The sequence below is a fragment of the Brienomyrus brachyistius genome, chromosome 1 (assembly GCF_023856365.1).
Source record: "Brienomyrus brachyistius isolate T26 chromosome 1, BBRACH_0.4, whole genome shotgun sequence".
In the NCBI taxonomy this organism is placed as follows: domain Eukaryota; kingdom Metazoa; phylum Chordata; class Actinopteri; order Osteoglossiformes; family Mormyridae; genus Brienomyrus; species Brienomyrus brachyistius.
In genome coordinates this window covers 54339087-54363077 of record NC_064533.1, presented here as the reverse complement: position 1 = coordinate 54363077, position 23991 = coordinate 54339087, and the positions used below count along the sequence as shown (strand labels likewise).

General features: G+C 44.4%; 1 protein-coding gene and 1 long non-coding RNA gene across 2 annotated transcripts; one reads left to right on the top strand and one right to left on the bottom strand.

The window, feature by feature from the left end:
- Window positions 1-1395: 1395 nt before the first annotated feature.
- On the bottom strand, window positions 1396-6633 carry LOC125724160 (uncharacterized). Its single transcript, XR_007387184.1, has 2 exons — window positions 6541-6633; window positions 1396-4316 (listed from the first exon to the last, which is right to left on the bottom strand). It is a non-coding gene; the product is annotated as an uncharacterized LOC125724160 (long non-coding RNA).
- On the top strand, window positions 6605-23385 carry aox6 (aldehyde oxidase 6). Its single transcript, XM_048998290.1, has 35 exons — window positions 6605-6744; window positions 7237-7294; window positions 9475-9571; window positions 9975-10083; window positions 10603-10734; window positions 10826-10882; window positions 10977-11048; window positions 11213-11293; window positions 11650-11794; window positions 12157-12249; window positions 12344-12495; window positions 12660-12753; window positions 14291-14400; window positions 15116-15300; window positions 15397-15559; window positions 15962-16051; window positions 16140-16309; window positions 16792-16918; window positions 17615-17737; window positions 17950-18046; window positions 18141-18265; window positions 18479-18612; window positions 19276-19363; window positions 19622-19708; window positions 19891-20082; window positions 20165-20392; window positions 20658-20753; window positions 20848-20976; window positions 21180-21254; window positions 21452-21504; window positions 21622-21736; window positions 21829-21894; window positions 22268-22456; window positions 22826-22993; window positions 23135-23385. The coding sequence occupies exons 1-35, from the start codon at window positions 6691-6693 to the stop codon at window positions 23183-23185; spliced, it is 4005 nt and encodes a 1334-aa protein (XP_048854247.1). The 5' UTR covers window positions 6605-6690; the 3' UTR covers window positions 23186-23385.
- Window positions 23386-23991: the final 606 nt, after the last annotated feature.

Here is a 23991-nt window from a genome sequence, read left to right as displayed (position 1 = left end):
ACACAGTCAGGCCAACTGCCTGATTTTTCACAAAATATAGGGCATCCTCAGCATCCTGCTCCCCCATACATGATAATAATCCCTGATGGCTTTCTGATGGGGTGCTGTTAAGTCTGTCCAGTGCTATTTAAACCCCTTTACCTCTTTACCCCACCCCAGTATCCCTGCACAAACTCTGTCATGCACAGGTCTGTGACTAGTCCTGTTCATAGGTTTTGTTCTCATTATATTTGCTATTGTTCATACAAAGAGGTGTTTGTGCAGTGTGCAGTAACATTATGATAAGCCCTTGGTTGTATACTTGATTATATCTTTCTGAAAGTGGGGTGTAATTAGTAACAGACTAGCAAATATGAGCAGGTGTGTGAGACACGTTTCATAGCCCTGGGTATCTCCCTGTCTCAGCTTTACTGATACCTTCTAGCACGTTCCACAGAGTATGCTTACAATTTTGTGCAGACTACTGTTTTTATCTGCAGGTCCTTACTGATTTAGTAATCTCTGGTGTAGATATTCAGCAGATACTATCCAAGTGACGCGGAAGGTTCCAGAGGCACTGTTAATCAGTGTTGGGATAAACAAGGCTCCTGTCGACCTGGCAGAGCTCATGTTAGGTTTAAACGCTCAGAGTCTCAGGGCCATAACAAGCCATGGCATGAAGGTGTATGTTTTCACTCGGTCCATGTCAGGAGTCTTTTTTTTTCAGACCAGGGACCCCTTGATGGACAGTGAGACAAAACAAGGACCCCCTTTCTTTGCACATTATAATACTGTGTTATGGATTAGGCCTGTATTAAGAGCATTAACTATCCATCCATCCATTTTTCAAACTGCTTATCCTACTGGGTTGCGGGGAGTCCAGAGCCTATCCTGGAAGCAATGGGCACGAGGCAGGGAACAACCCAGGATGGGGGGCCAGCCCATCGTAGGGCACACTGACACACCATTCACTCACACATGCACTCCTACGGGCAATTTAGCAAGTCCAATTAGCCTCTGCATGTTTTTGGACTGTGGGGGGAAACCGGAGTACCCGGAGGAAACCCCACGACGACATGGGGAGAACATGCAAACTCCACACACATGTAACCCAGGCGGAGACTCGAACGTGGGTCCCAGAGGTGTGAGGCAACAGTACTAACCACTGCACCACCATGCCGTCCCGTGAGCATTAACTATATTAACCTATTTATTTATGAATAAAACAATAAATATAAATGACACTATTAACCTATTTATTTGTCTTGATGCTTATAGTGCAAAGACTATAAACATTATTGAGTATTGCTTAGAATTGTTAGATTTTTCTTTAGAACTTCAGTTTTACTTCATCGATTTTTAAGGTATGTGTGTATGTGTTTCAGGTAACTTAGACAACACTATGGGTTGTGGATATATTTGTGTTTCTTTTCACCTTTTATTACAGGCATTTAACGTACAAGACACAAAGCAGACTGAATTAAATGGAAGAAGCACAGTGACTATGTTGCAGTGGAGGTTATACATGAACATGAATATACAAATAAACAAATTTCAATATTACCACATGCATGACCATTCTGTTGGATAACACCTCATTAGTAACAGTGTATGTGACTGTTCTCATTAATGCAGTGTGTTTTCAGCTTACTTTACATTACTCTTTATTGTCCCAGCAGAGCACCTGCACAATCACGTAGAATAAAGAGACAAGTGAGCATGTTTACATAGAGCAGTTTACAGTGATTATTTATCACTACTTTGACTTATCACTGGTTTAGTCTATATACAATTTCTAGACATATTGTGGAAAATTTCACAAAAAGTAATTTATTACACAATGATTCACAGACCCCCTGCAGTTCCTCCACGGAGCCCCCTGTTGAAGACCCCTGTTCTATGTGAATCATTAAAATTTCACACGGCAGTAAGTGAAGAGCACCTAGCAAGAGTGATTAAAAGAACGGTTGAGGACAAAGAGTTTTCAAACTCACGGTGATGTCCAAAGAGATTAATGGCTTTTGGTATTGGTGGTGAGTGGGTTAAAGTGCTGTACCTATCAGCAGGAGGTTAACGGTTCAAATCCTAGTGTTGACAGGAATTTCACTGTTGGGTCCTTGAGCAAAGTCCCTGAGCCTGCTTTTTCAAATACATACATCACTTTGCATAAATCGTTCCTGTCAGAACTTATGGGTGATGGTGGATATTAAGGCCTGCAATTTTAATTTCTCTGCCAGCCTGTTCACAACGAGGGCAGGTAATGTTTAATACAGAAACGTAATTACTGAGACCCAGTGCCTGAGGACTCTAGGGGAAGTGAATTTGCAAACCTTCATCTGCTGATCCTCCTCCTGACCAAGCTAATGCTAACCACTAACCTCCACTAATGCTCTGGCTGTCTGCCCTTGTGAAAATGATATTTCAGCACTTTCTTGCTATAGTTTTGGGATTCAGTGACACGTTAGATGGACCCCAAATAAGAAGCAGGCATGTTTCAAGAGCCGGCATGCTTATGGAAGCAGGTAGAGTAGCCTGAGGAAGCTGCTGGGGCCGGGCTGTGTGACCAGGGAGGGCAGTGTGCACTGACACACACATAGCGACGCTGGCATAAACTTTATTATCAGGGGGTTAAACAGAGTAACGTGGATGAGTCACTACAGCCCGGACACAAACAAGAGTAACTACCTAACTGCCTGGATGGTTTGTGTAAAAACAGCTTCAGCCCTGCAGTAGAGGCAGAAAGAGCACATTAAACCCAACCAACCGTTCAGCCAAATCACTATTCAACTTTAGTATCTCATAGAAAATAATTAGCAGAGTAAAAGCACCGTTAGCAGTATAAGTACTTGGGATGTAATAAAAATACATAAGAGAAAATAACTGAATACCTCCTCAGAGATACACAGACCTTATGAGGTACCTCCCCTTCCAAAGTGCTGAGTCACGCAGCTACAGATAAGCAGGCATCCTCCAGACAAACAGTAATCAAACAAAGGCAAACAAAGGCTGAATACAGACTGTCAGGGCTTCTTATGGATTCACACCGGGTCAGTCCTCCAGCACCATCGCCGGCGTCTATGGTGTAATCCTGCTGTGATTCTTGATGGAGTGCAGTCATGGTCACTGTCAAACTGTATGTTAGTTGTAAATTGTATGTTAGTTATTTAGCAGATGTTTTTATCCAGTGACATACATATAAAGCAGGGTCACCTAGTCCCAGGTAGGGATGGGCGATACCACTGATTTTCATTTTGATCCAAGTCGTTTCAAAACCAAGACTGGATTTTGCATGTTCTCCCCATGTCGTCGTGGGGTTTCCTCCAGGTACTCCAGTTTCCCCCCACAGTCCAAAAACATGCTGAGGCTAATTGGAGTTGCTAAATTGCCCGTAGGTGTGCATGTGTGAGTGAATGGTGTGTGAGTGTGCCCTGCGATGGGCTGGCCCCCCATCCTGGGTTGTTCCCTGCCTCGTGCCCATTGCTTCCGGGATAGGCTCCGGACCCCCCGCGACCCAGTAGGATAAGCGGTTTGGAAGATGGATGGATGATTTCATGTATTGAAAAACTACAGCAAATGTAAGGTTAACCCTTCATTTAAAGGAGCTTACAGTTGCAGCAGACCTTAGGTTTTCAGGAAGCTAGGTTAAAAAAAAATCAGCATTTTAATGTTAGAATCAATTTTCTAAATGAAACATTTGGGTCAAAATATCAATATCAAACCACACATACTTAGTCTCTGGAGAAAATGGAGGTTAAGAACCTTGCTCAGAGGCCCAACATTGAAATAACACTCCCAATCACAAACAGTCCGGAACATTTTTAGCCAATTTGCAGACAGCCCGGAACATTTTCCTGATTCAGTTAAGAGAACAATGCTTGCATGCACTGTGGTGAGCTGGGGGAAAGGTTTCATTCATCCAAGCTCTTCCAGATGCACAAGGTCCTGCACTCCTATGTGACACCAGCAAGACTCCGACTGCTGCTTGAAAATGCTGTACATGCCACACACACTGCACTGTCAAAGGAGGCAACGTTTTAGTGTGCCAGATGTTTGCTCTGTGTCGACAAGTCATGGCAGGTCACGACCACTCCAACAATGTGAGTGAGATGGGGCTTCCTGAAGCCCTATGGCAGACCCCCTCACCTGTAGCTTAACAGTCCATATTATTGGTAAAGCTGGAGATGAGACTCTGACACCCATCTGCAAGCTCACGGGGGCTTTACCGGGAGGGAGGCCGTGCAGACAGCTGCGTCAGATGATTCCTGGTCCTGACGTCAGGACCTGGCTTGCGATGCCGAGCTCCTGGGAGAATCACAGTTTACTGCATGCACAGACACCTACATTGGTGACAGAGGGGGGAGAAATTTATGATTCCTGTAAAAATCCTTCTTGTACACCATTATTGCCATAGATTTCACTTTTAAGAGTGTCAGGGTTGAAGCACACATGCCGATGTGTGTGTGTGTGTTATCCCCAGTGGTCTGTTATCAGCAGCAAACAAACCTCTTTGTGGCAATCACATAATCACATGTGTGTAAGCGTCACTTTAGGTAACAGCAGCTAAGCAGTTCCCTGTGGTGTTATGGTGTCATAATAATGTGTGTGTGGGGAACCGAAGGTAATAGAGAGCGAAGGCAGTAGGGTCGAGAAATAGGTGAAGAGCAATTGTGTTATTGTGACCATCCTGAGAGGAAACCTTGCTTAATGCCAAACAGCGAAGACCAAGAGAGGAATTGTCACGCCTCCCAGGCGTGGATAGCTGGAAAACTACCAATTAGGCTCCACACGGGAGCACTATAAAGGTGGAAAGCATGCAACACACATCGCAAAGTATTTGCCAATGTTACATTGCGATACCGAGTAGTTTCTTGTCTCGTGCCATTACCTCATTCCCTGCCTTGTCCATCTGCCTTTTGTCTGCTCCTCACCCTGCCTGCCTTCCTTCCCCAGACCAACCCTCGTTCCTGAGTCTCCCGTCCTGCCCGCTCTGCCTGCCCCTGGACTTCACGTCTCCACTTCCTGTTGTCTCCGTGTCCCGTGCCTGCGTGTAGGACTGACCACCCCAGCTTTCGATCCCAGCTACCACCCACGACTATTCTCCTCGTCTTGCTCCTTTAAATACCGTTGCCTGCCCGATAAAAGATCGTTCTGTCCCGCATTTCTGGGTCCGTGTTTCCCTTCGGGGGGGGGGGGGGGGGGGGGGTTGTCGCCTGAAAGAAATGCTAAACAAAATAGATGTAAATAGGGACACCTTCCAATGGCGACTTGGCCCTTGCATGCACTGAGTTTCCAGAGGAAATCTTTTGTTATTGCTACATTATGAAGGTTTGGGGGGAGGGATAGACTTGCCATTGGTGGGTGAATGTGATACTCTACGCACCAGAGTATTACCACTAACTGGGACAGCAAAACCAAGTGAGTGATGTCAGTGGTATGTCTTGGTGCTGTCTTCCTCTTGCCCCCACACCGATTCCTGATCAGGAACACACCTGCCCGACATCACCTTTATCCGCCATTCCGTTCCACTACTTCCATGCTGACGCAAGCAAAATGCAAACATGCCTCAACCTGAGCAAACAACTAACACTTGGTAGAGGTGATTAGGCTGTGAAAGGGGAGTGCAAGGGGGCATTATAGGTAAGGAGGCAGGGACAGATGTGAAGGTGAGAATGCAGGAGACCTCATCTTCATGGCGTACAGCAATCTAAGTCACACTCCCACTATCAAGCACAAAGGACATCAAATCTGTGACTTTTTTCCATCCAAATAGTTTTAAATTACTTTTTTAAAAGAAAAAAAAACTTTTACAGAGGTTTCTTTTTCAAAAATGTAGTGTACACTCTCACAGTCATAACTATTACCGTGTTTGCTTTGTGGACTCACATAAAAAGCATTTTTAAAACCTGTTTGCCCACTTACTCAAGAAAAACACAAGGACGAGTGATCATTTTTATGCGTTATTGTATAGTATTTAAAATATTAATTGATTGCACTTTAGATACATGTTGGATGACGCTAAACTTTGAATGTTTTAAATAATATTTGTATGTGTAAGCATTTAAAACTGTGTTTGTGGTTTAAGAAATTACATAAATTAAGACTGCTTATGTAATGTAAACCGCCACGCTGTCATGCAAGCTATATTGTACTTGATCCCAGTGACGCAATGAAATGCTCACTTGACGCATTTTAAAAGTTAACTATGAGACACCAGTTCCGTATCGTTTTATTGAATGTGCTGCCATCTTCTGTCCAGAATTGGAAATACAAGAGGCGCTCATCATTCTACATTAATAGTATGTAACTCTGCCCGGGGAGAACAGCATGGCACAATCGAAACAAACAGCTACTACTGTTAGCTTAATAAACATAATAGCACTGTGAAATGTGTAGAAAAACTCGAAGGTTATTTTTTTAATTGGTAAAACAAAGCAACACCTTAAGAACACGCGCCTGTACTCCACAGATAATTAACATTTACTATTGTTCTACCAGGGGGGCAAGAGATCGAAGTACACTGTTGTGAGGGCGACTTAATCGAATTAAGTCGCCGTTTCTTACCTTTTTCTTTCCGTTGTGTAAAAAATAACGTTTAGGGTAATTACGTACAGCATTTGACCACCTGGAAGTAGAAGTGTAACGGTACCGATTAGGTCAACCAAGTGGGCGTAAACGACTTTTTCTTGAGAAGTTTCTGCTGGTGAACAGAAAATGGCCGAGAAGCGAAGTCCAGAAACTCTGCTTTTCTATGTCAACGGGAAGAAGGTAACATTCTTGTCTTAAATTTCACTGACTTCTTCATTACTTGGGCATCGCAAGCGCTTTGTTAACCCGCAATGGGCACGCACATCTGTGGCATTTCAAATATCCAGGGAATAACTTTTTGTCATTCCTGCATTTTTCTCTTGACAGTACTAAAGTGATAATGATTTGAAATGTGCGCATGATTTCTGTATTATGTAATTTAATAAAAGGGAAAGCGATTCTGCATGAATGTGTTTGTCTCTGCACCAATGTGTAAGAATATGTGGTGAGAAAACAAATACAGCTCATAAGGAAACACACTGAAAAATGGCGCTATATCTCAAAGGGAAGTAAAATAAATAAAAATTCAGAGCTCTGGAAGCTATGTTAGTTTGCATGCCATTCAATTTCGTGATGGTAAAAATGGCAATGCAAAAACTTTTGTGGGATTTTGTTGAATTAAAATGAAATCACCCAGTCGTCATCTTCACTTGGTACTTTTGTGGACAACAGATTCTGGAAGAGAATGTCGACCCAGAAACTATGCTGGTCTTCTACCTCCGGGAAAAACGTATCCTTTACTTCTGCTTTTATTCTCATCAAATGCCATCGATGCATCAAGTTGATGGACATCTCGGGGTGCGAATGTTATGTGATCACCCAGCTCCGTGCCCTCCGACGGCGAACGTGTTGATCAGGCTGGAGGCTGGGCTTGTCTGGCCATCTGATATAGGCTACTGGCAGTTCCCCAGTTAGCTGATGTCGTTGTGGGAGCAAAATTTACCGTGGGCAACATGCACAAATTAGTGCTGGACGGTATTCCGATTTTAGTTTGCTGTAAAGTATGAATCTTTCATAAACTACTATACCGTACTGTAGCTTGAATACCATCCGTAACGTTTCCATAGGAAACAAAGGACGGTAACGCTGAGGCAAGTTCAATCATTACAGGAGGAAGTACAACGTAAAACAACATTTTTTCAGAATCGTTGATTTTTCTAATAATTCAATTTAATCCCAAATTGCGTATCCACTCTGCCCACCTGATGTCCGTCCCGATTACTCATGCTACACAAGGTGGGTGGAGATACTACTGTATGAAACGCTTAATATTATACGTGACACTGCCCTACACACAATAACAACACAACATATGCCAGGTACACACGGCTATTTATATTTTTTACACGGCTGACAACGGCCCAGAATGATGCGCTGTCCGATTGGTACACCCCCCCTCCCAGCGCTACGTTATGCAATATTGTTGGCTGCCTGAAACGATATGGATCTGTGCAGAGTGTATCTAAAGTTGATCACTGTTAACGGTATGTGCTCTTCTAATAATTACAATTATATAGCACGACCATATATAACTGTTCAGCATTGTACTATTTATAGCCAGAGAGGGACAGTATTTCTATTAAATGTATTTAAAATACGTATTTACTTCTATGTATTTTGTAATTTAATTTTGCTGGACGGAAAAACATGTTATTTGTAACAAAAAACTTTGAGAGATTGTATTTTATATATTTAAAATACTTCATAAAGTATGCCATTTTATTTATTTTCTGTACTTTTAAGAACTTTCATCACCAGGCGTACAGAATGTAGCCTACTATCAGATATTGCTCACTGAATGTCATTATAGGACAGAAAATAGAGCAATTAGCAAACAGCAGTGCTGCGCTCCAGAACTTGTTAATTAACTTGCTAGCCTGCTAGTGACATTTTAGTTCATTTCAACAGGCATGCTCACTTTGCTCAGGCAGTGGCATCTTATGGTTGGTTATATATTGAGACTTAATTAGCGATTGAATATTATATATGGTTATCTAAAAAACTTTATTTGTCGAGTTTCCGCACGTTCGGCACCCTACTGTGAAACTACGCTGCAAATTCTAAGTAAATATCTCTGCGGCCCAGAGATAAGTGTCGAGTAGGACGGGCAATATCGAGCAGGAAGGGTTAATCACGAGCGGTAGGAGGGGTTTATAGCGTGGGTTAGTGTATCAGATGATAACAGTTATAAACCCCTCCCATATTACCCCGCCCACTCGACATTCGGCCCCTCGATGCAGCGATATTCCTCTCGGAAATACACGCATTATGATAATTAATTTAAGGAAGCATAGGTGTGCCTCCTTATGCACACCAGCGCCCCTGTCAGCCATCGCCACCAATTCTGTGGGAAATACCGGGTGTGAATTAAGGGTGTAACGGTTATAATCAATAAAATATGTCGCTTTCTAACTAAAAGCACATTATTAATCTAATACAATTGTTGAAACAATTCTAATCAAGCTAATTACATGGTGATAATTAATAAAATATCTTGCTATCCAGCTGAATGTATATTAATAGTATAACTCACACATTTTTATTAAATTATCAAGCTCAATGGTTTTTTTATAACAATAAAAACATGCCTTTTAAAAAACATTAGTAGATGTATTTTACTGATGCAAATGCTGGCTGCTGCAGTAAGGGTAAAAACAAACCTGGAAAAAACAAACAGCAGCATTGCGATGTACCGCGGAACCATACCGTGATATTAATTTTTGGTCATACCACCCAGCACTACCGCAAATTCATTTTGGGGGACTTGCTCTGATCTGCAAATTTCATGGTAGGTATGTATGTGTAATGGGCCTGCATGGGCAAATTTCCAGCCCTGCCCTCGGGGGGGTATGTTCTTCTTTGATGAATGTCACGCCTACACAGGGTTTCCTTGACTTTCCGCTCTGTCAGTCCAGTTGACCGGCACTAAGCACAGCTGCGGAGGAGGTGGGTGTGGAGCCTGCACTGTGATGGTGTCCCGCTACCAACCTCGGACAAAGACCATCACGTATCCTGCCTTGTTCCCAGAACTGTGCCTCATTTTGGGGGGGATGCTGCTGTTTACCTTGGCTGATTTTCAACATCACACATGGTTTATAGTCTGATATGCAGATCTTATTTGGACAATAAGATTTGGCTGGTCGTATTTGTGGAGATCATTCGCGTGTTATTGAAGTGGCACATTACTGGACCTCACTGACCAGTGGCGGTAAGGTTAGCCGGCAGTCAGCGGCTTGTCTCATGTGACCTTGTTCGTAGTTTCTCCCGTTGTCTCATAGCATGCATTAGCCAGGCCTCGATATGGTCGTAATCCACGCAGAGTGAATTGGCCCCCTGCTCTCTACACTCTGTTCCTTGGGTCATTACCAGGTGGCGCCGCTGAAGTGCACTGGGCTTCCTTTACTCAGCAGACATTTTTCCGCCAATGCATGCCTGTTGTCCGTCTGCCAGCTTCACCTGGCCGCGGTGACCACCACGGAAGGTCTCGGCAGCTGCAGGACCAGGATCCATGCAGTGCAGGTGGGCACAGCACTGTTCCTGCTCTCAAATCCATATGGCCAAAGGATCTGATACCACCAGTGCTCTGCGCTAATATTTCTGTATCGTATTGATACAGAAGTACGTTTTATAGCTTATAAAATCACTAAATTTCACTATATTTCAGCCGTACCCACCAGAGATATGTGTCTGAGAAGAATGAAGTGTGTGTTTGACATATACAGGCCTCCACAGGTCATGCTTCTGCTCCCCCTAGGGACCTCACTCACTCTCCAGGACATGATCCTGCCCCTCCAGGGACCTCACTCACCCCCCAGAATACCCTGCTGCCACTACATAGACCTCATTCACCCCCCAGGATACCCTCCTGCCCCTACATATACCTCAGCCCTCTTCCCCCTCAGGACCTCACTCACTCCTGAGGACACACTCCTATCTTCACAGAGGCCTCACTTACCCCCCAGGACACCTTCCTGCATCCACAGAGACCTCACTTACCCTCCAGGGATTTTGCCTCTTTTGCCCTCCTTGTGACTACAGGAGCGCATAGCGAAGGCCCATGGCTCCCAATGTGGCTTCTGTACCCCAGGGATGGTGATGTCCATGTACGCACTGCTGAGGACTCGGCCCCAGCCCTCTTTGGATGACATCACAGAGGCCCTTGGGGGTAACCTGAGCCCCCCTCCTCCCAGAAACATCCATATTGTAACACTCAGATGTTGAATGCTGATCTCCCATCTTTCCCCCATGTTTGACAGGTAACCTGTGTCGTTGCACTGGGTACCGTCCCATCATTGATGGCTTCAGGACATTTTGTAGGGTGAGGTTAAGCTCCTGATCTGCTTTTCACTGACCAAAATGAAGGTGGGATTACAGCAGCTTGAATAATTACGATTAATAAGGTCTCTCTACAGGCTTCTGACTGCTGTCAGGCCAACAGCATGGAGGGATGTTCTGCAAATGGACAACCTGCAAATGGCAAAAATGTGAGTAATACCTGACTTTTGTCACCATGAATGTCATCCCTGGGGTTCATAGATTTTCACCTAATGTATGATTATTTTTGAAAAAGGTTTCCAAATTCTTGAATGGAGGAATTTGAAAGGACATTGTTTATCCAGTGGTTAATGCAATATCTTTTTTTCTCTAGGGTGCTCCTGAGTTGTTCTGCAAGGATGACTTTAGACCTCTAGACCCTACGCAGGAGCTGATCTTCCCTCCAGAGCTTATCGTAAGGACAACAAGGGATTTTTGGGGGTCATATCTAAATCATCCTCCTTGCAGAAAATGTAAATAACACTTTAGAGCACGATCACTGCAGTGAGTTTTTTTTCAAAAGAACGTGGTATTGTTGGCACCATTTGGCACTGATGAAGCAGCAGTGAGGAGTTTGGCTTTAATGTTGGTGTCCATTGTGATCCTGCTGGTCTACAGGTGGCTGCAAGCCTTTCACATGAATTGAAGTGGACTATCTGTGGATCCCCAGATCTCACTGCCTCTACCAAGTGAAAAGAAGCCCTGCAGGTCTGAATGTGTCTTATCCTCATCATTATTCTGAGTCTCCTGCGTGTTCCTTCTCCATCGCAGCTCATTGCCGAGTCCCAGCGGCCAGTCACGCAGACTTTTCAAGGGGAGCAGACCACCTGGGTGTCCCCTGTATCCCTGGATGAGCTGGTCCAGCTCAAAGGCAAATACCCCGAGGCCCCACTTGTCTTGGGGAACACTAATGTCGGTAAGTCTATCTGGGTCTTCTCAATACCTTTGTATATATATATATAGCAGAGGTGAATAATTCAAGTCCAGAAAGTAAAAATCTAGAACAAGACTTTGTTTCAACCAACCAGTTGAGTATAAAGAGTCATAGACCCAGAGTACTCAGCTGGTTAGTTGAAACAAAATCTTGGTCTGGATTTTTACTTTTTGGACCTGAACTATCCACGTCTAATATACAGTATATATAAACAACTGCATCAAATACTGTGCTCCTGGCCAGAGGACATCTGTCCAACATGTTCTCCCTTATAAAAGTAATTTGTTTTGCAGCATTGCATTATGGGTGGGAGTTGACCACCAAGATCTGCTTTTCTCAATAAGGTCCAAGCATGAAATTTAAAGGCTCTCGGCACCCTGTGATCATCTGCCCTACCAGAGTCTCAGAGCTCTACGACATCACTCACACCCCACAGGGTGAGCCTTCCATAGCCCCCCCATTGTCAGCCTTCTTCCAGCAGAGCAGAGACCTTCAAACTTGATCTACACTCCTCTGTGTTTGACCGTGCAGGCGTGTGGGTGGGGGCCGGCTGCACCCTGTCTGCTGTGAAGGCCCTGCTGGAGAAGCTGGTGCTGGAGCTCCCCTTGGAGCAGGTGGAGACCTTCTCAGCCTTGGTCCAACAGCTGGGCCATCTGGGAAGCTGGCAGATCCGTAACGTGGCTGTAAGTGTTTCCTGGCATCCAGGGTGGGACAGGTGAAGGTCTTTTCCATTACTGGTGCTTTCATAGTGATATAAATTCTGAGCTTTCTGTAGTTTTCCTGTTTCTAAGGAGGAAGAACATCTGTGTCTGTTCTGTGTATGTGTGTGTTTTTACAAATGTTTCAGTCCCTAGGAGGCAATATTGTCCTCGCCTATCCAAACTCTGACTTGAACCCTCTACTATGTGCTGGAAGATGTGTCCTCAGGATTATCTCACAAGGTTAGTGGCTCTAAGGCTTAATAACAGGTGACTTGAGCTGCAACAATAGTCGACTCACAATATATTCAACAAAATAAGACTGAAAACACGCTAAGATCTCACAGTTCTTATTTATTCTCTTTTAGGCAGGTATATATATATATATATATATATATATATATATATATATATATATATATATATATATATATATATATATTTCAAGAAAGCTGTTTTCAAACCATTTCTTGTATTCTTGCAGGTTTTTCCTTATTCTGCAGACTTCAGTGCAAAATGCAAATAACATTTTAAAACCTTTTAACTGAGTGTTTTTCTTAGATCCCTACCTTCTTGAAACTAAAATGGAAAAATAGGAATAAATAAGATTGTTGTTAATGTATAGAGAATGTGTAAGACTGAAAACAAACTAAGATCTCACAATGTGCATCTTCATGTTTTTGAATTGCGAAATATCGTGCAAGGTGCATTGTTACACCCCTAGAACCGGACACAGCGTGGGCAGGTCAATTAAAGCTGGTGATGATAAGGTGTGTTGTAATGTGTGTGATGCCAGTTCTGTCCTATTACTGCCATTTATTTGATCAGAACATACAACATTTTGTAATCAAAGTACAGTAAAACTTTGGATTGCGAGTAACTTAGTCTGCGAGTGTTTTGCAAGATGAGCACAAATAATTAATAAATTTTAACTTGATAAACAAGCGAGGTCTTGCAATACGAATATTACGTATACGCTTTGTCTGTCTAGCGTTGCGTGATGACAACTGAGTCGATGGTTCTTCTCTCTCTCTCGCTGCGGGATTGTGGGTAATTGTTTCCCATGCTCGGTCTCAGTCGACGTCCCTCACTTGTATAGTCAAAATTTAATAGAAAAGCGTTACCTGAATAAGGCCATAGCAGTGCAAGCAATGAATCTGTTTAACAACAATGCAATGTCGCATTTTCGCGAAATCGAAAAGGAGACAAAAGAAACTGTCATTGGATAGGTTCTTTGTCGCACAAAAAGAATTCCAGTGAGCCAACAGATAGCAGTGATTCCAATAGTTATAGTGAAAGTTGTCTGACAAAATAATCATCTTCTTCTCTATCTCGTCTCCCTCACACCATCCCCGATTCTTTTCAAAGGTAAAGTGCAGGTTAATTTGTTTTATGTATTTTTTACTTTATATTTTGTATTAATCATTTCTATATGAATATTTTTGGGTTGTGGAAGGAATCATCTGAGTTTACATTATTTCTTATGGGAAAATTCGCTTTGATACAAAGTGCTTTGTATTACAAGCACGTTTCCGGAACTAATTATGCTCGCAAACCAAGGTGCCACTGTTTTCCTTTAACAAACAACCAATGAAGTTGAATGTTGAATGGCGGATATCTACATTTAGCCAGTGTACGCTAAAAAATTGCTCCAGTAAGCGTCTGTGTTCTGTCTACCTCGGAATCTGGGCTTTCAGTGTGATATCATTTCATATCACAATATATTTTATCAAAAACAAACAAGCCCATCGTTATTAAATGATGCGATGTCCATCCTTAGGGGGCGAAAGGGAAATTCAGATGAATGAAAACTTCTTCACTGGGTTTGGAAAAACTCTGCTGAATCCAGAAGATGTCGTTTTGTCGGTTTTCATACCAGTTTCCGAAAAGGTAGGAGGTCATTTCAGTAAAATCTCATGTGGTGGTCGTTCTGTCTCCTTTTTGCTGTGACCCCTGAAACTATCATAGGTGTTGGTAGATGGTGAATAATGTCCACATGAGGGAGGGATCCTGGGCGCTGTCTTCCTTTTAAAGGCGGCTGATTAGATATAATTCGATAGAAGGACTGAGGCCAATATGAGCAAGAACCTCCTGACTTAAATGTCATAGACTTAATAAGATTCCAGTGATGTTCTCCACTGGCATGTAAAAGAAACAGTGAAACGTGTTAATACATCAGTGTGGAGCTTATTTTTATCTTAATTGAAGACAAAAGGGTACGTAGTGGGATAGGAAAAAAAAACCTTGGAGTTAGATGCATAGCAGGTCTTAGCTTTTGTTTGAAAAGTTTAAAATTATATCAGTGGGGGAAAAAAGCTTAACAAAGAATGAAAATTAAAAGGATAATTTCTCTGAGTGTGATTAAAAGAATAATGTTCTTCCCAGTATTGGTCGAGGTCCATGTGGCCCCCTATGGAAGCTTCACCACTGGTGTCCCACCTTATCTGAGAGAAAGTGAAATTGGCTGGCTAAATCAGCACCCCCCCCAGAAAAATAGGGATTATCTGGCTCTGGTTCATTCCTCAGAGATCCATGTTAGATTATTAATCACTGACATCACTGACCTGGCTGGTCCAGACATCACGTATATCCCTTTGCCTTCCAGGGAGAGTTTGTGAGGGCCTTTCGGCAAGCACCACGGAAAGAGAACGCCCTGGCAACTGTTACCGCAGGGATGCGGGTGAAGTTCAGGCCGGGCACCTGTATGGTGGAGGACCTAAGCGTCTTCTACGGGGGTGTTGGGCCTTGCACTGTGGCCACCACAAAAACCTGTCAGCACATCATTGGCAGGTATGTCTATATTTAGCGGCGAGACCCCAAGTACGCGTACCATATGAATGCCAAGAATCAGCAGATGGTGTTTCTGACACAATGCTCTCCTTAAAGGCCCTGGAATGAGGAGACCTTGAACGATGCCTACACAGTACTCCTGGAGGAGATCTCCCTCCCGCCCTCTGCTCCAGGGGGGAAGGTGGAGTTTCGAAGAGCTCTCACTCTCAGCTTCCTCTTCAAGTTCAACCTCCATGTGCTTCAGAAGCTCAGAGAGATGGTAGGCATGCATTAACCCTGCTTCATATTACTGCAGGCCTCACTTAGCTGATCTTTGTTGTTTAATTCCTGATGTTGGAATAATCACCTTACCTCTATGTATTAATGTAACCAGTGTAACATGGTGCTTTACAAAGTGCAGGTACATGCATCATCCAGATGTAGTTGCCAACTTGCATATCTCTTATTCACTATTCTGCTTTTACCACAATAATAAATGTATTTAGCTTTTCCCTAAATTCAAGCCTTTCCCTAAAACCAAGTCAGTTTCATGATTAGCATGGTTCCTAGTTAGCATGCAGGCTAGTGGAGTAGTACTGCTTTCTGTGATCAAGCTTATTATTAGCAGTTCTGTGAGTGTAATAGCATCATTCACTATCCGTGGGCCTGTTCCCTGTTATAGGACATCATCCTGGAAGATGTACCAGGGGAAATTGTCAGTGCCATACAGGGTCTGCCTGAACAGCTACAGCCCTGTGTCCAGGAATTCCAGGTCTGTGCAAGCTCTTCCTTTCTCTGTCTACTCCTGTACCATGAATGATGAGGGAATTGGGAGCCAGCACTGAGATATACTGTTTTAGGAAGTACCTCAGGACCAGCCCAGTGTGGACCCTGTGGGACGGCCCCTCATGCACCGGTCAGCCATTAACCAAGCCACAGGTGAAGCAGTGTATTGTGATGACATCGCCAAGGTGAAGGGAGAGCTGTTCATGGTCATCGTTACAAGCAAGAGGGCCCGTGCAAACATCATGTTAGTACTATTGCATCTTCTTCGCAGTAGAATGAAAAATAGTATGCTCCCTTTATATTTATTCTCATATACTTTACCCACAACCTATCTAACTGTTGGATGATATCAGCCTGTATGTTCACTAAACTCATTCATCACATCCAGTGAAGTAGATCATTGTCCTTTTACAATAGTATTTTTTCAAGCATGTGTCCTTACTGGCCCAGAAAATGCTAATGGTCGCTTATTCAATCCACATGATACAAATCATTTACCATTTACCCCCCCCCCCTAAATCTTGTTGTTGTCCCACGACATTTGAAGAGCAGGCAGTAGTCTGGGTACAGTATATGCTTCTAAGATGGGCTACATTTTAGTGGGGTTGCTTCACAGACATATCAATGCACGTATTTTTTTTCTTTTTCTTTTTCAAGCCAGTTAACGACTTATGACTGAACTTGCCCAGTCCGCATGGCTCAGTTTTCTATGTTCCCCCCCAACAGTAAAATAGATGACAGTGAAGCTCTTAAACTCCCAGGGGTGGTTGATGTGATCACTGCCAGAGACATCCCCGGCAAGAAATTCCAGTGCTTCACTGGCATGGAAGAGGAAGTGCTGGCTATCAGCGAGGTACGAATCTATGACTGCCGGGGTTCTTTAGTGGCTGTTCGGGTCTTTCTTGCCCAGATCTGCAGCTACTCCCTTTAGCGAGCTTAGAACTCAGAACTGGGAATGACACAAGTTAACCACATTCCAGTACCGCAAATCGAAAAGCCATTTAGCAGTACCAGGGACCTATTTCTTCTTTAGCTGAATAACTTGTCAGATTCAGTTTACCCCAGTTTAAAAGGTCTATATCTTTGTTCACTCATTTAACCCAGACTATTTTAAATCCGACAAATTATCCAGCTATGCAAGAAATCCTGCTTTCAGAATCAGGCCCCAGTTCTAACCTGGTTAATTGTTAGCCATTTTTAGCAATATCAGTGGATAACAGCACATTATGCTGTAATTTGTGCATAAAAACACACTGCAATAAATCCACATATAGCAGTTGGGCAATACTGTTGTACGATTGATTTAATGAGCCACAAATTAGACGTAAGTGTTGATGAACACTATGCAGCCATCTTGAATTCTGAGGTTGGGGTTGTGCTGATTCCACTAAGTTCACGGATCGGAATTCTAAATTCAGAGGACATTCCAGTTGAAATTTCCAACTAGGCACCTGAAATTTCTGTGTTATGAATTCAAATGGAACACAGAATTTGAGAGCCTTGTGGTGCATTGTGGGTCCTGTAGTTTTTCTTTTTGGATGCCCTTTAGGTGACCTGTGTAGGTCAGATGGTGTGTGCCGTGGTTGCAGATACTAAGGAGCATGCCAAGCAGGGGGCCGCAGCCGTGAAGGTGGACTACGAGGACATACCAGGCCCAGTGTTCACTATCGAGGTCTGTGAAGCCAAATTAATGTTGATGATTTTAGCATTAGCATCTCTGCCAATGCAGAATATCCTTATAGATGGTGCTATAGGCTGTAATTATAGTGTTGTGTCCTCTCTGATGAAGCCCTATATTTTGAGTGGTTTGTTTTGTAGTGTTGCATGCAAATTCCTGTGTATTAATAATCATGCGCTATATCATTTTTCTCCTTTGGATTGTAGGAAGCCATTGAGAAGCGTTCATTCTTTGAGCCTCAGAGGATGATCGAAAGAGGCAACGTTACAGAAGCGTTTGAAAAGACCGACCAAGTATTTGAAGGTTTGTGAGAGTAAAAGTGGAAAACAGATTCTCATAACATGCATGACCTCTGACAAGTAAGTGAGCAGATCTACTGATCCACCCTGTTCCTCAGGAGAGATCCACTTAGGGGGACAGGAGCATTTCTATATGGAGACCCAGAGTATGATTGTAGTTCCATCAGGAGAAGAGAAAGAGCTGAAAGTCTACTTGTCCTCTCAACATCCAACATACACCCAGGTAATCCATCACCTTGACAGCAGTGTCCCGCTTGTATCTCGTTGTTGTACATCTTCATGTCTCTAGTGATGTAAATGAGCTCACTGGAATCACTGACGTGGAAATGACCTTGCAGCATGGCCTAAATCACAGGCAGTGGTCTTCAGAATCAGAGTAACAAATTTCCATTAGTTTTACTTGCACATTTTCTCTTTTTTTTTTTTTGTCTGGCAGGAATCCATCGCAGAAACGCTGGGCATCCCGTCTAACCGCGTTTCCTGTCACGTGAAACGAATCGGCGGGGCATTCGGTGGCAAAGTCACAAAGACAGCCATCATGGCATCCATCACGGCGGTGGCTGCATGGAAGTGAGAGTCGGAGACAGACCAGACAGAAAGTCAATATATCTTATGATGGATATGCTAGGCAGTGCATTTTCAGCTATTTACCACTTTCGGCACTCATGCCGTTTTGTTTGTTTGTTCTGTGACAGTGCTAGTCCATCCATCCATCCATCCATTTTCCAAACCGCTTATCCTACTGGGTCCGGAGCCTATCCCGGAAGCAATGGGCACGAGGCAGGGAACAACCCAGGATGGGGGGGGCAGCCCATCGCAGGGCACACTCACACACCATTCACTCTCACACGCACACCTATGGGCAATTTAGTAACTCCAATTAGCCTCAGCATGTTTTTGGACTGTGGGGGAAACCGGAGTACCCGGAGGAAACCCCACGACGACATGGGGAGAACATGCAAACTCCACACACATGTGACCCAGGCGGAGACTCAAACCCGGGTCCCAGAGGTGTGAGGCAACAGTGCTAACCACTGCACCACCATGCCGCCCCTCAGTGCTAGTCCTTGTTATGCAATGACATTCAGCCAATGGTAATAATGTACCCTGAACGAGTCAGCTATGTGCTTCCTGGGATGGGATCCAGGCTCACCATGTCCCTGCAATTGTACAGTAAGGTTGCTAGATGAAATGTGCTCAGACTACTATCTTTTGAATGGCTGCTCCATTCAGGACGGGAAGGGCAGTGCGCTGTGTGCTCGAGCGAGGGGACGACATGCTGATCACGGGGGCTCGCCATCCTGTGCTGGGCAAGTACAAGGTGAGGCCTCATGCCGACTCGCAGAAATACGAATGGTCACTAGCTATTTGTCATAATGGCCCTTAGTTACCTGCTTCTTCTTCATATTGCTACCACTAGGAAGGTAAATTCCCTAGAGTACTTGGTGTTGGCTAGCTTGCTTGAGGGTAGTATCAAGTGTGCTCCTGGGACCAATCTCTGTTGTTTTTAGAAGAAGAACTTCATCCTCCTGGTCAATGTTTGGTCAGTGGAGAATTCATTCTGGTTCTGCGTTCTCAGGTGGGCTTCATGAATGATGGGAAGATCATCGCAGCTGATTTGCAGTACTACAGTAACGCAGGACACACAGCAGATGAGTCCATCCCTGTGAGTATTTCTAGGATTGTTCAAAAAACTCCCCAAGTGACTGATTGTTTCATCCTTCATTCTTTATGTGATAATATAGCTGTCAGCTGCTTGTCTTTCTTGTCCAGGAAAGCTCATGGTTCCTATTGGTGTTAGTAAAACAGGCCATTTTCTAACTTGTTACTGACTTCGTGCTTATCCAGGTGATTGAAAAGATAATCCTGCACATGGACAGTGTTTACAATATCCCCAATCTGCGTGGTTGGGGCATGGCTTGCAAGACCAACCTGCCTTCCAACACGGCATTCCGGGGCTTCGGCGTGCCGCAGTCCCTGCTGGTCATGGAGAACATGGTCAACGACGTCGCCATGAAGTTAGGCCGCAGAGCTGAAGAAGTAAGCGGGTCAGCCAATGTGAAGCTCACAGGTATGTCCTGTGGAACTCAAGGCCTTAAGGAAAATCCTCATGTGTCTCTAGATACGAGAGAAGAACATGTACAAGGGACAGTCTCTTACTCACTACAAGATGGAGTTTGACCCCCAAAATCTGCATCGCTGTTGGGATGAGTGTTTGGAAAAGGCCACCTACCACAGCCGGCGTGCCGCCATCGCCAAATTCAACGAGGGTAGCCGCTACAAAAAGAAGGGCTTGGCCATCATCCCCATAAAGTATGGTATCGCCTTTACAGAGGGATTTCTCAACCAGGTGAGCCACTTGAAAAACCAGTGATATTGTCTGTTGACCTTTACCATGATCCCAGAAGCACGTTCATTAAATCCAGTTCACCCCCTTTTCCAAAATCACCTTGGCCACCTTACATGACCATTAAGGACTTGAGGCACCATCACTTGAAAAATCTTCAGCATTTGAACATCCCTGGAACACAGCACCCTCTCCTCATAGCACGGTTCTTCAGAATCCAAGTCCATGTGTGGTTACGATGCATTTTATTTCCAAAATGTACTTTAAGGCCGCTGCTCTGGTCCACGTCTACAAGGATGGCTCCGTTTTGCTGAGTCACGGAGGAACAGAAATGGGCCAGGGCCTTCACACTAAGATGCAGCAGGTAGGCAGTTAAGTACTTTGATGGCTGTTAAACGCCAAAGATTCAACAGGCATCGTAAACATAAGTGAGAGGTTGTTGCCGTGCTTTTTGGCAGGTGGCAAGCCGGGAGCTCGGGATTCCAACGTCTTCGATCCACATATCTGAGACCAGCACCAACACAGTGCCCAATACATGCCCCTCCGCTGCCTCATTTGGCACTGATGCCAATGGCATGGCTGTCAAGGTGTGTTGCTGAGGAGTCCTATGGGGAGAGATCAGGGAGCCTGATCAGATTTCAGTACCCAGCAATCCCTTTGCCGGTCAGCCCGTTAGGAGACATATGTGACTGCCTAAGGTGCCATCTTCAAGGGCACTGACATTGAAGCTTGCCTAGGGTGCCACATGAGCTCTGACCGGCACTACAACACACCTTTGGTGTCATTTTAGGAGGCCTGTCAGAAACTTCGCCAAAGACTTGAGCCCATCATTAAAGAGAACCCAAAAGGCACCTGGTCCAGCTGGGTAAGGTCATAGGACACAAGACAGTCTGCAATCTCTCATTCTTTATTTTTATTTCAAGTACCCCATTCCTAAGAGCTGCTGTCATGCATATTTAATCCACCTTGCTGTTATATACAGTGTTTTGTCATTGAGCCTCTGCTGGTCTTTTCCCCTCTTTTGTACCTTTATCTTCCCACTTCTTTTTTCCATTTCATCAGATCATGGAAGCTTTCCTTCAGAGGATCAGTCTCTCAGCTACTGGATTCTACAGGTAACCTTTCAGAAAATCCTTCTACACTAAGTAAAATTTAGTTTTAAACATTAAAGGGGGCTAAATCTGTGACCTGAGTGGCCAAGGGTACAGACTCAAAGGGGCGCCATTCTGCAGGGGTCACGACCTCTACATGAACTGGGAGAAGCAAGAGGGGCAGCCGTATGCCTATTTTGTCTACGGAGTCTGCTGCAGCGAGGTGGAGGTGGACTGCCTCACCGGAGATTACCGGGTAATCTGTGACAACTTTCACACCTCTGCTAGTGGTTATATGGCACAGTCAGGGTGTTCAGTGATCTGTTCTTTGATAATTATTTCCTCCAGACCATAAGGACAGACATTGTCGTGGATTTGGGAAAAAGTATCAACCCCTCTATTGACATCGGCCAGGTATGATGTTTGCCTTGTTGTCTGGGAGCTTTTTAAATCTGTCAGCTGAAATTGGACCCAGCGGTGGCCCACTTCAGCACTCACCCTAGAATGTGTCAAAAACTAAATTAATAGCTAGTGAATAGAGTCAGAAGGTTGCAGCTAGCTAGATGGTTACTAGAACATGATGCTTCAACGTCACCTAAAAAAGGAATGTTTTTTGTGTAGTGGCTGATTGTGGCCAACAGGGGGCATGGGGTTTTGAGTGGTGGTAAACACTGCCGCTGACTGGGCCTCCTACAAAGCCAGATGAGGGGACGGGTAGATTGTGCCTGGCTGTTGGGTTAGGCAGCAGGCTGCAACGTGTCCATTATAATGTTCTCTGCTCCTTCAGATGGAGGGCGCCTTCACCCAAGGCCTGGGTCTCTTCACCATGGAGGAGCTCAAGTTCTCCCCCTCTGGGGTACTCTACACCCGGGGACCCTCCCAATACAAGATCCCTGCGCTGTGTGACATGCCCCTGCAGCTTAACATCCACCTGCTGGCCGGCACAGAAAACGCACATGCCATCTACTCCTCCAAGGTCAGCATGTGCCTTTTATCAGGGTCGGTCACAGGTATAGATGGTCTACATATACTTTTAAAAACATGGATGAATCATCCTCAGCCTGCGTAGTATACACAAGAGCAAGCCAGAAGCTGGACGGCCATGCAGGAATCATATGATGCAATACCGTGACTCAGCAGCAGATGGCAGCAGAGTCCAGGAACAGCCACTGAGAAACTGGTTTTATTCATGTGTAGAGTTACAGTTTTGAGGACCAGCATCCCATGCAGGGTGTACCCCTGCCTGGGGTAGGCTCCAGGCCTCCCCTCTACCTCAGCAGTTAGAAGATGGATGTATGGCTGCAGTTTTAGTGATAAATTAAGTTTGCTGGCCACCTCATTGCAGGGTATTGGTGAGCCCGTGCTTTTCCTGGGAAGCTCTGTGTTCTTCGCCATCAAAGACGCTGTGGCAGCTTCACGGCAGGAGGCAGGACTTAGCGGGCCCTTTCGGCTAGACAGTCCCACCACCCCGGACAGGACATGTCTGGCATGCGCTACCCGCTTTGCTCAGATGGTGAGTGAACATCGGGGCTACGTAAAACACCATAACCCATGGGGCACTGCTCTCCCTGTGCCCGTCTTGTGCCACCACTCATTTTCCATGTTCACTTCATGTTGTCTTGAACATGGAAACCGGCCACTGCTTCCATTCCAGGTGCCACCCAGTGACCCGGAATCTTCGCAGCCCTGGGCAATTAACGTGTGACAAGCCCCATGGGTCCCCAACAAAGAAGAAAATGTGATAACGCTCCACAATCACTGCTGATTAACATGAAAATGGCATGGTCTTAAAAATCCCAAATCAGAGGTGCATTGGTAAAGTGTTTTAATGAAAACTAACCAGTTAAAGATTCATATAAAGATCAGTATGAAACCACTTAACAATAATATACACATCTGTCAATATCTCTGATGTCTACTGTAGTGTTTACATAATTATGAACACAAGCAACGTATTCATGTTTGTCACACATTGTATATGTTGGGAATAAGGAACCGATACAGAAATACACGCATGTGGTTTATATACATGTGTATATATAAGATAGACACCGATTAGCCAAAACATAAAGACCACCCCCACGAAGGGAATTATGTCAACTATCTTGTAAAAATGGCACATGTCAAGGTATGCAATATATTAGATGGTAAGCTATTAGATCGTTATGGCCAGACGACACCCTACAAGTATCGTAATGTTCTAAACCATCTGCATACACACAAAGGGAGAGCAAGGTGCAGAATCACTTGCATTTGCTGTAGGCTTACAGTTTCTTTAACACATTAGATCAATGAGATTCAAGACCTGCGGAGAACATGGAGAAGACTGCAATCAGAGATTGAGGAAAGACAGCATATTTCAGTCCTTTGTGAATTCTGAGGGTCGCTTCCTGCATACCAGTCTAGAGCAGGAGCACACAATTTTTTATGAATGTGAACATAAGAACATAAGAACTATACAAACGAGAGGAGGCCATTCGGCCCATCAAGCTCGCTTGGGGAGAACTTAAC

What these genes read in the sequence shown, in the direction of transcription:
- aox6 (XM_048998290.1), top strand. Translation starts at nt 6,691, where the DNA reads ATGGCCGAGAAGCGAAGTCCAGAAACTCTGCTTTTCTATGTCAACGGG. An exon ending in AGGGCCCGTGCAAACATCAT is followed by an intron (nt 16,310 to 16,791) that starts GTTAGTACTATT and finishes CCCCCCCAACAG; the next exon opens with TAAAATAGATGACAGTGAAG. An exon ending in TTCACACTAAGATGCAGCAG is followed by an intron (nt 20,754 to 20,847) that starts GTAGGCAGTTAA and finishes GCTTTTTGGCAG; the next exon opens with GTGGCAAGCCGGGAGCTCGG.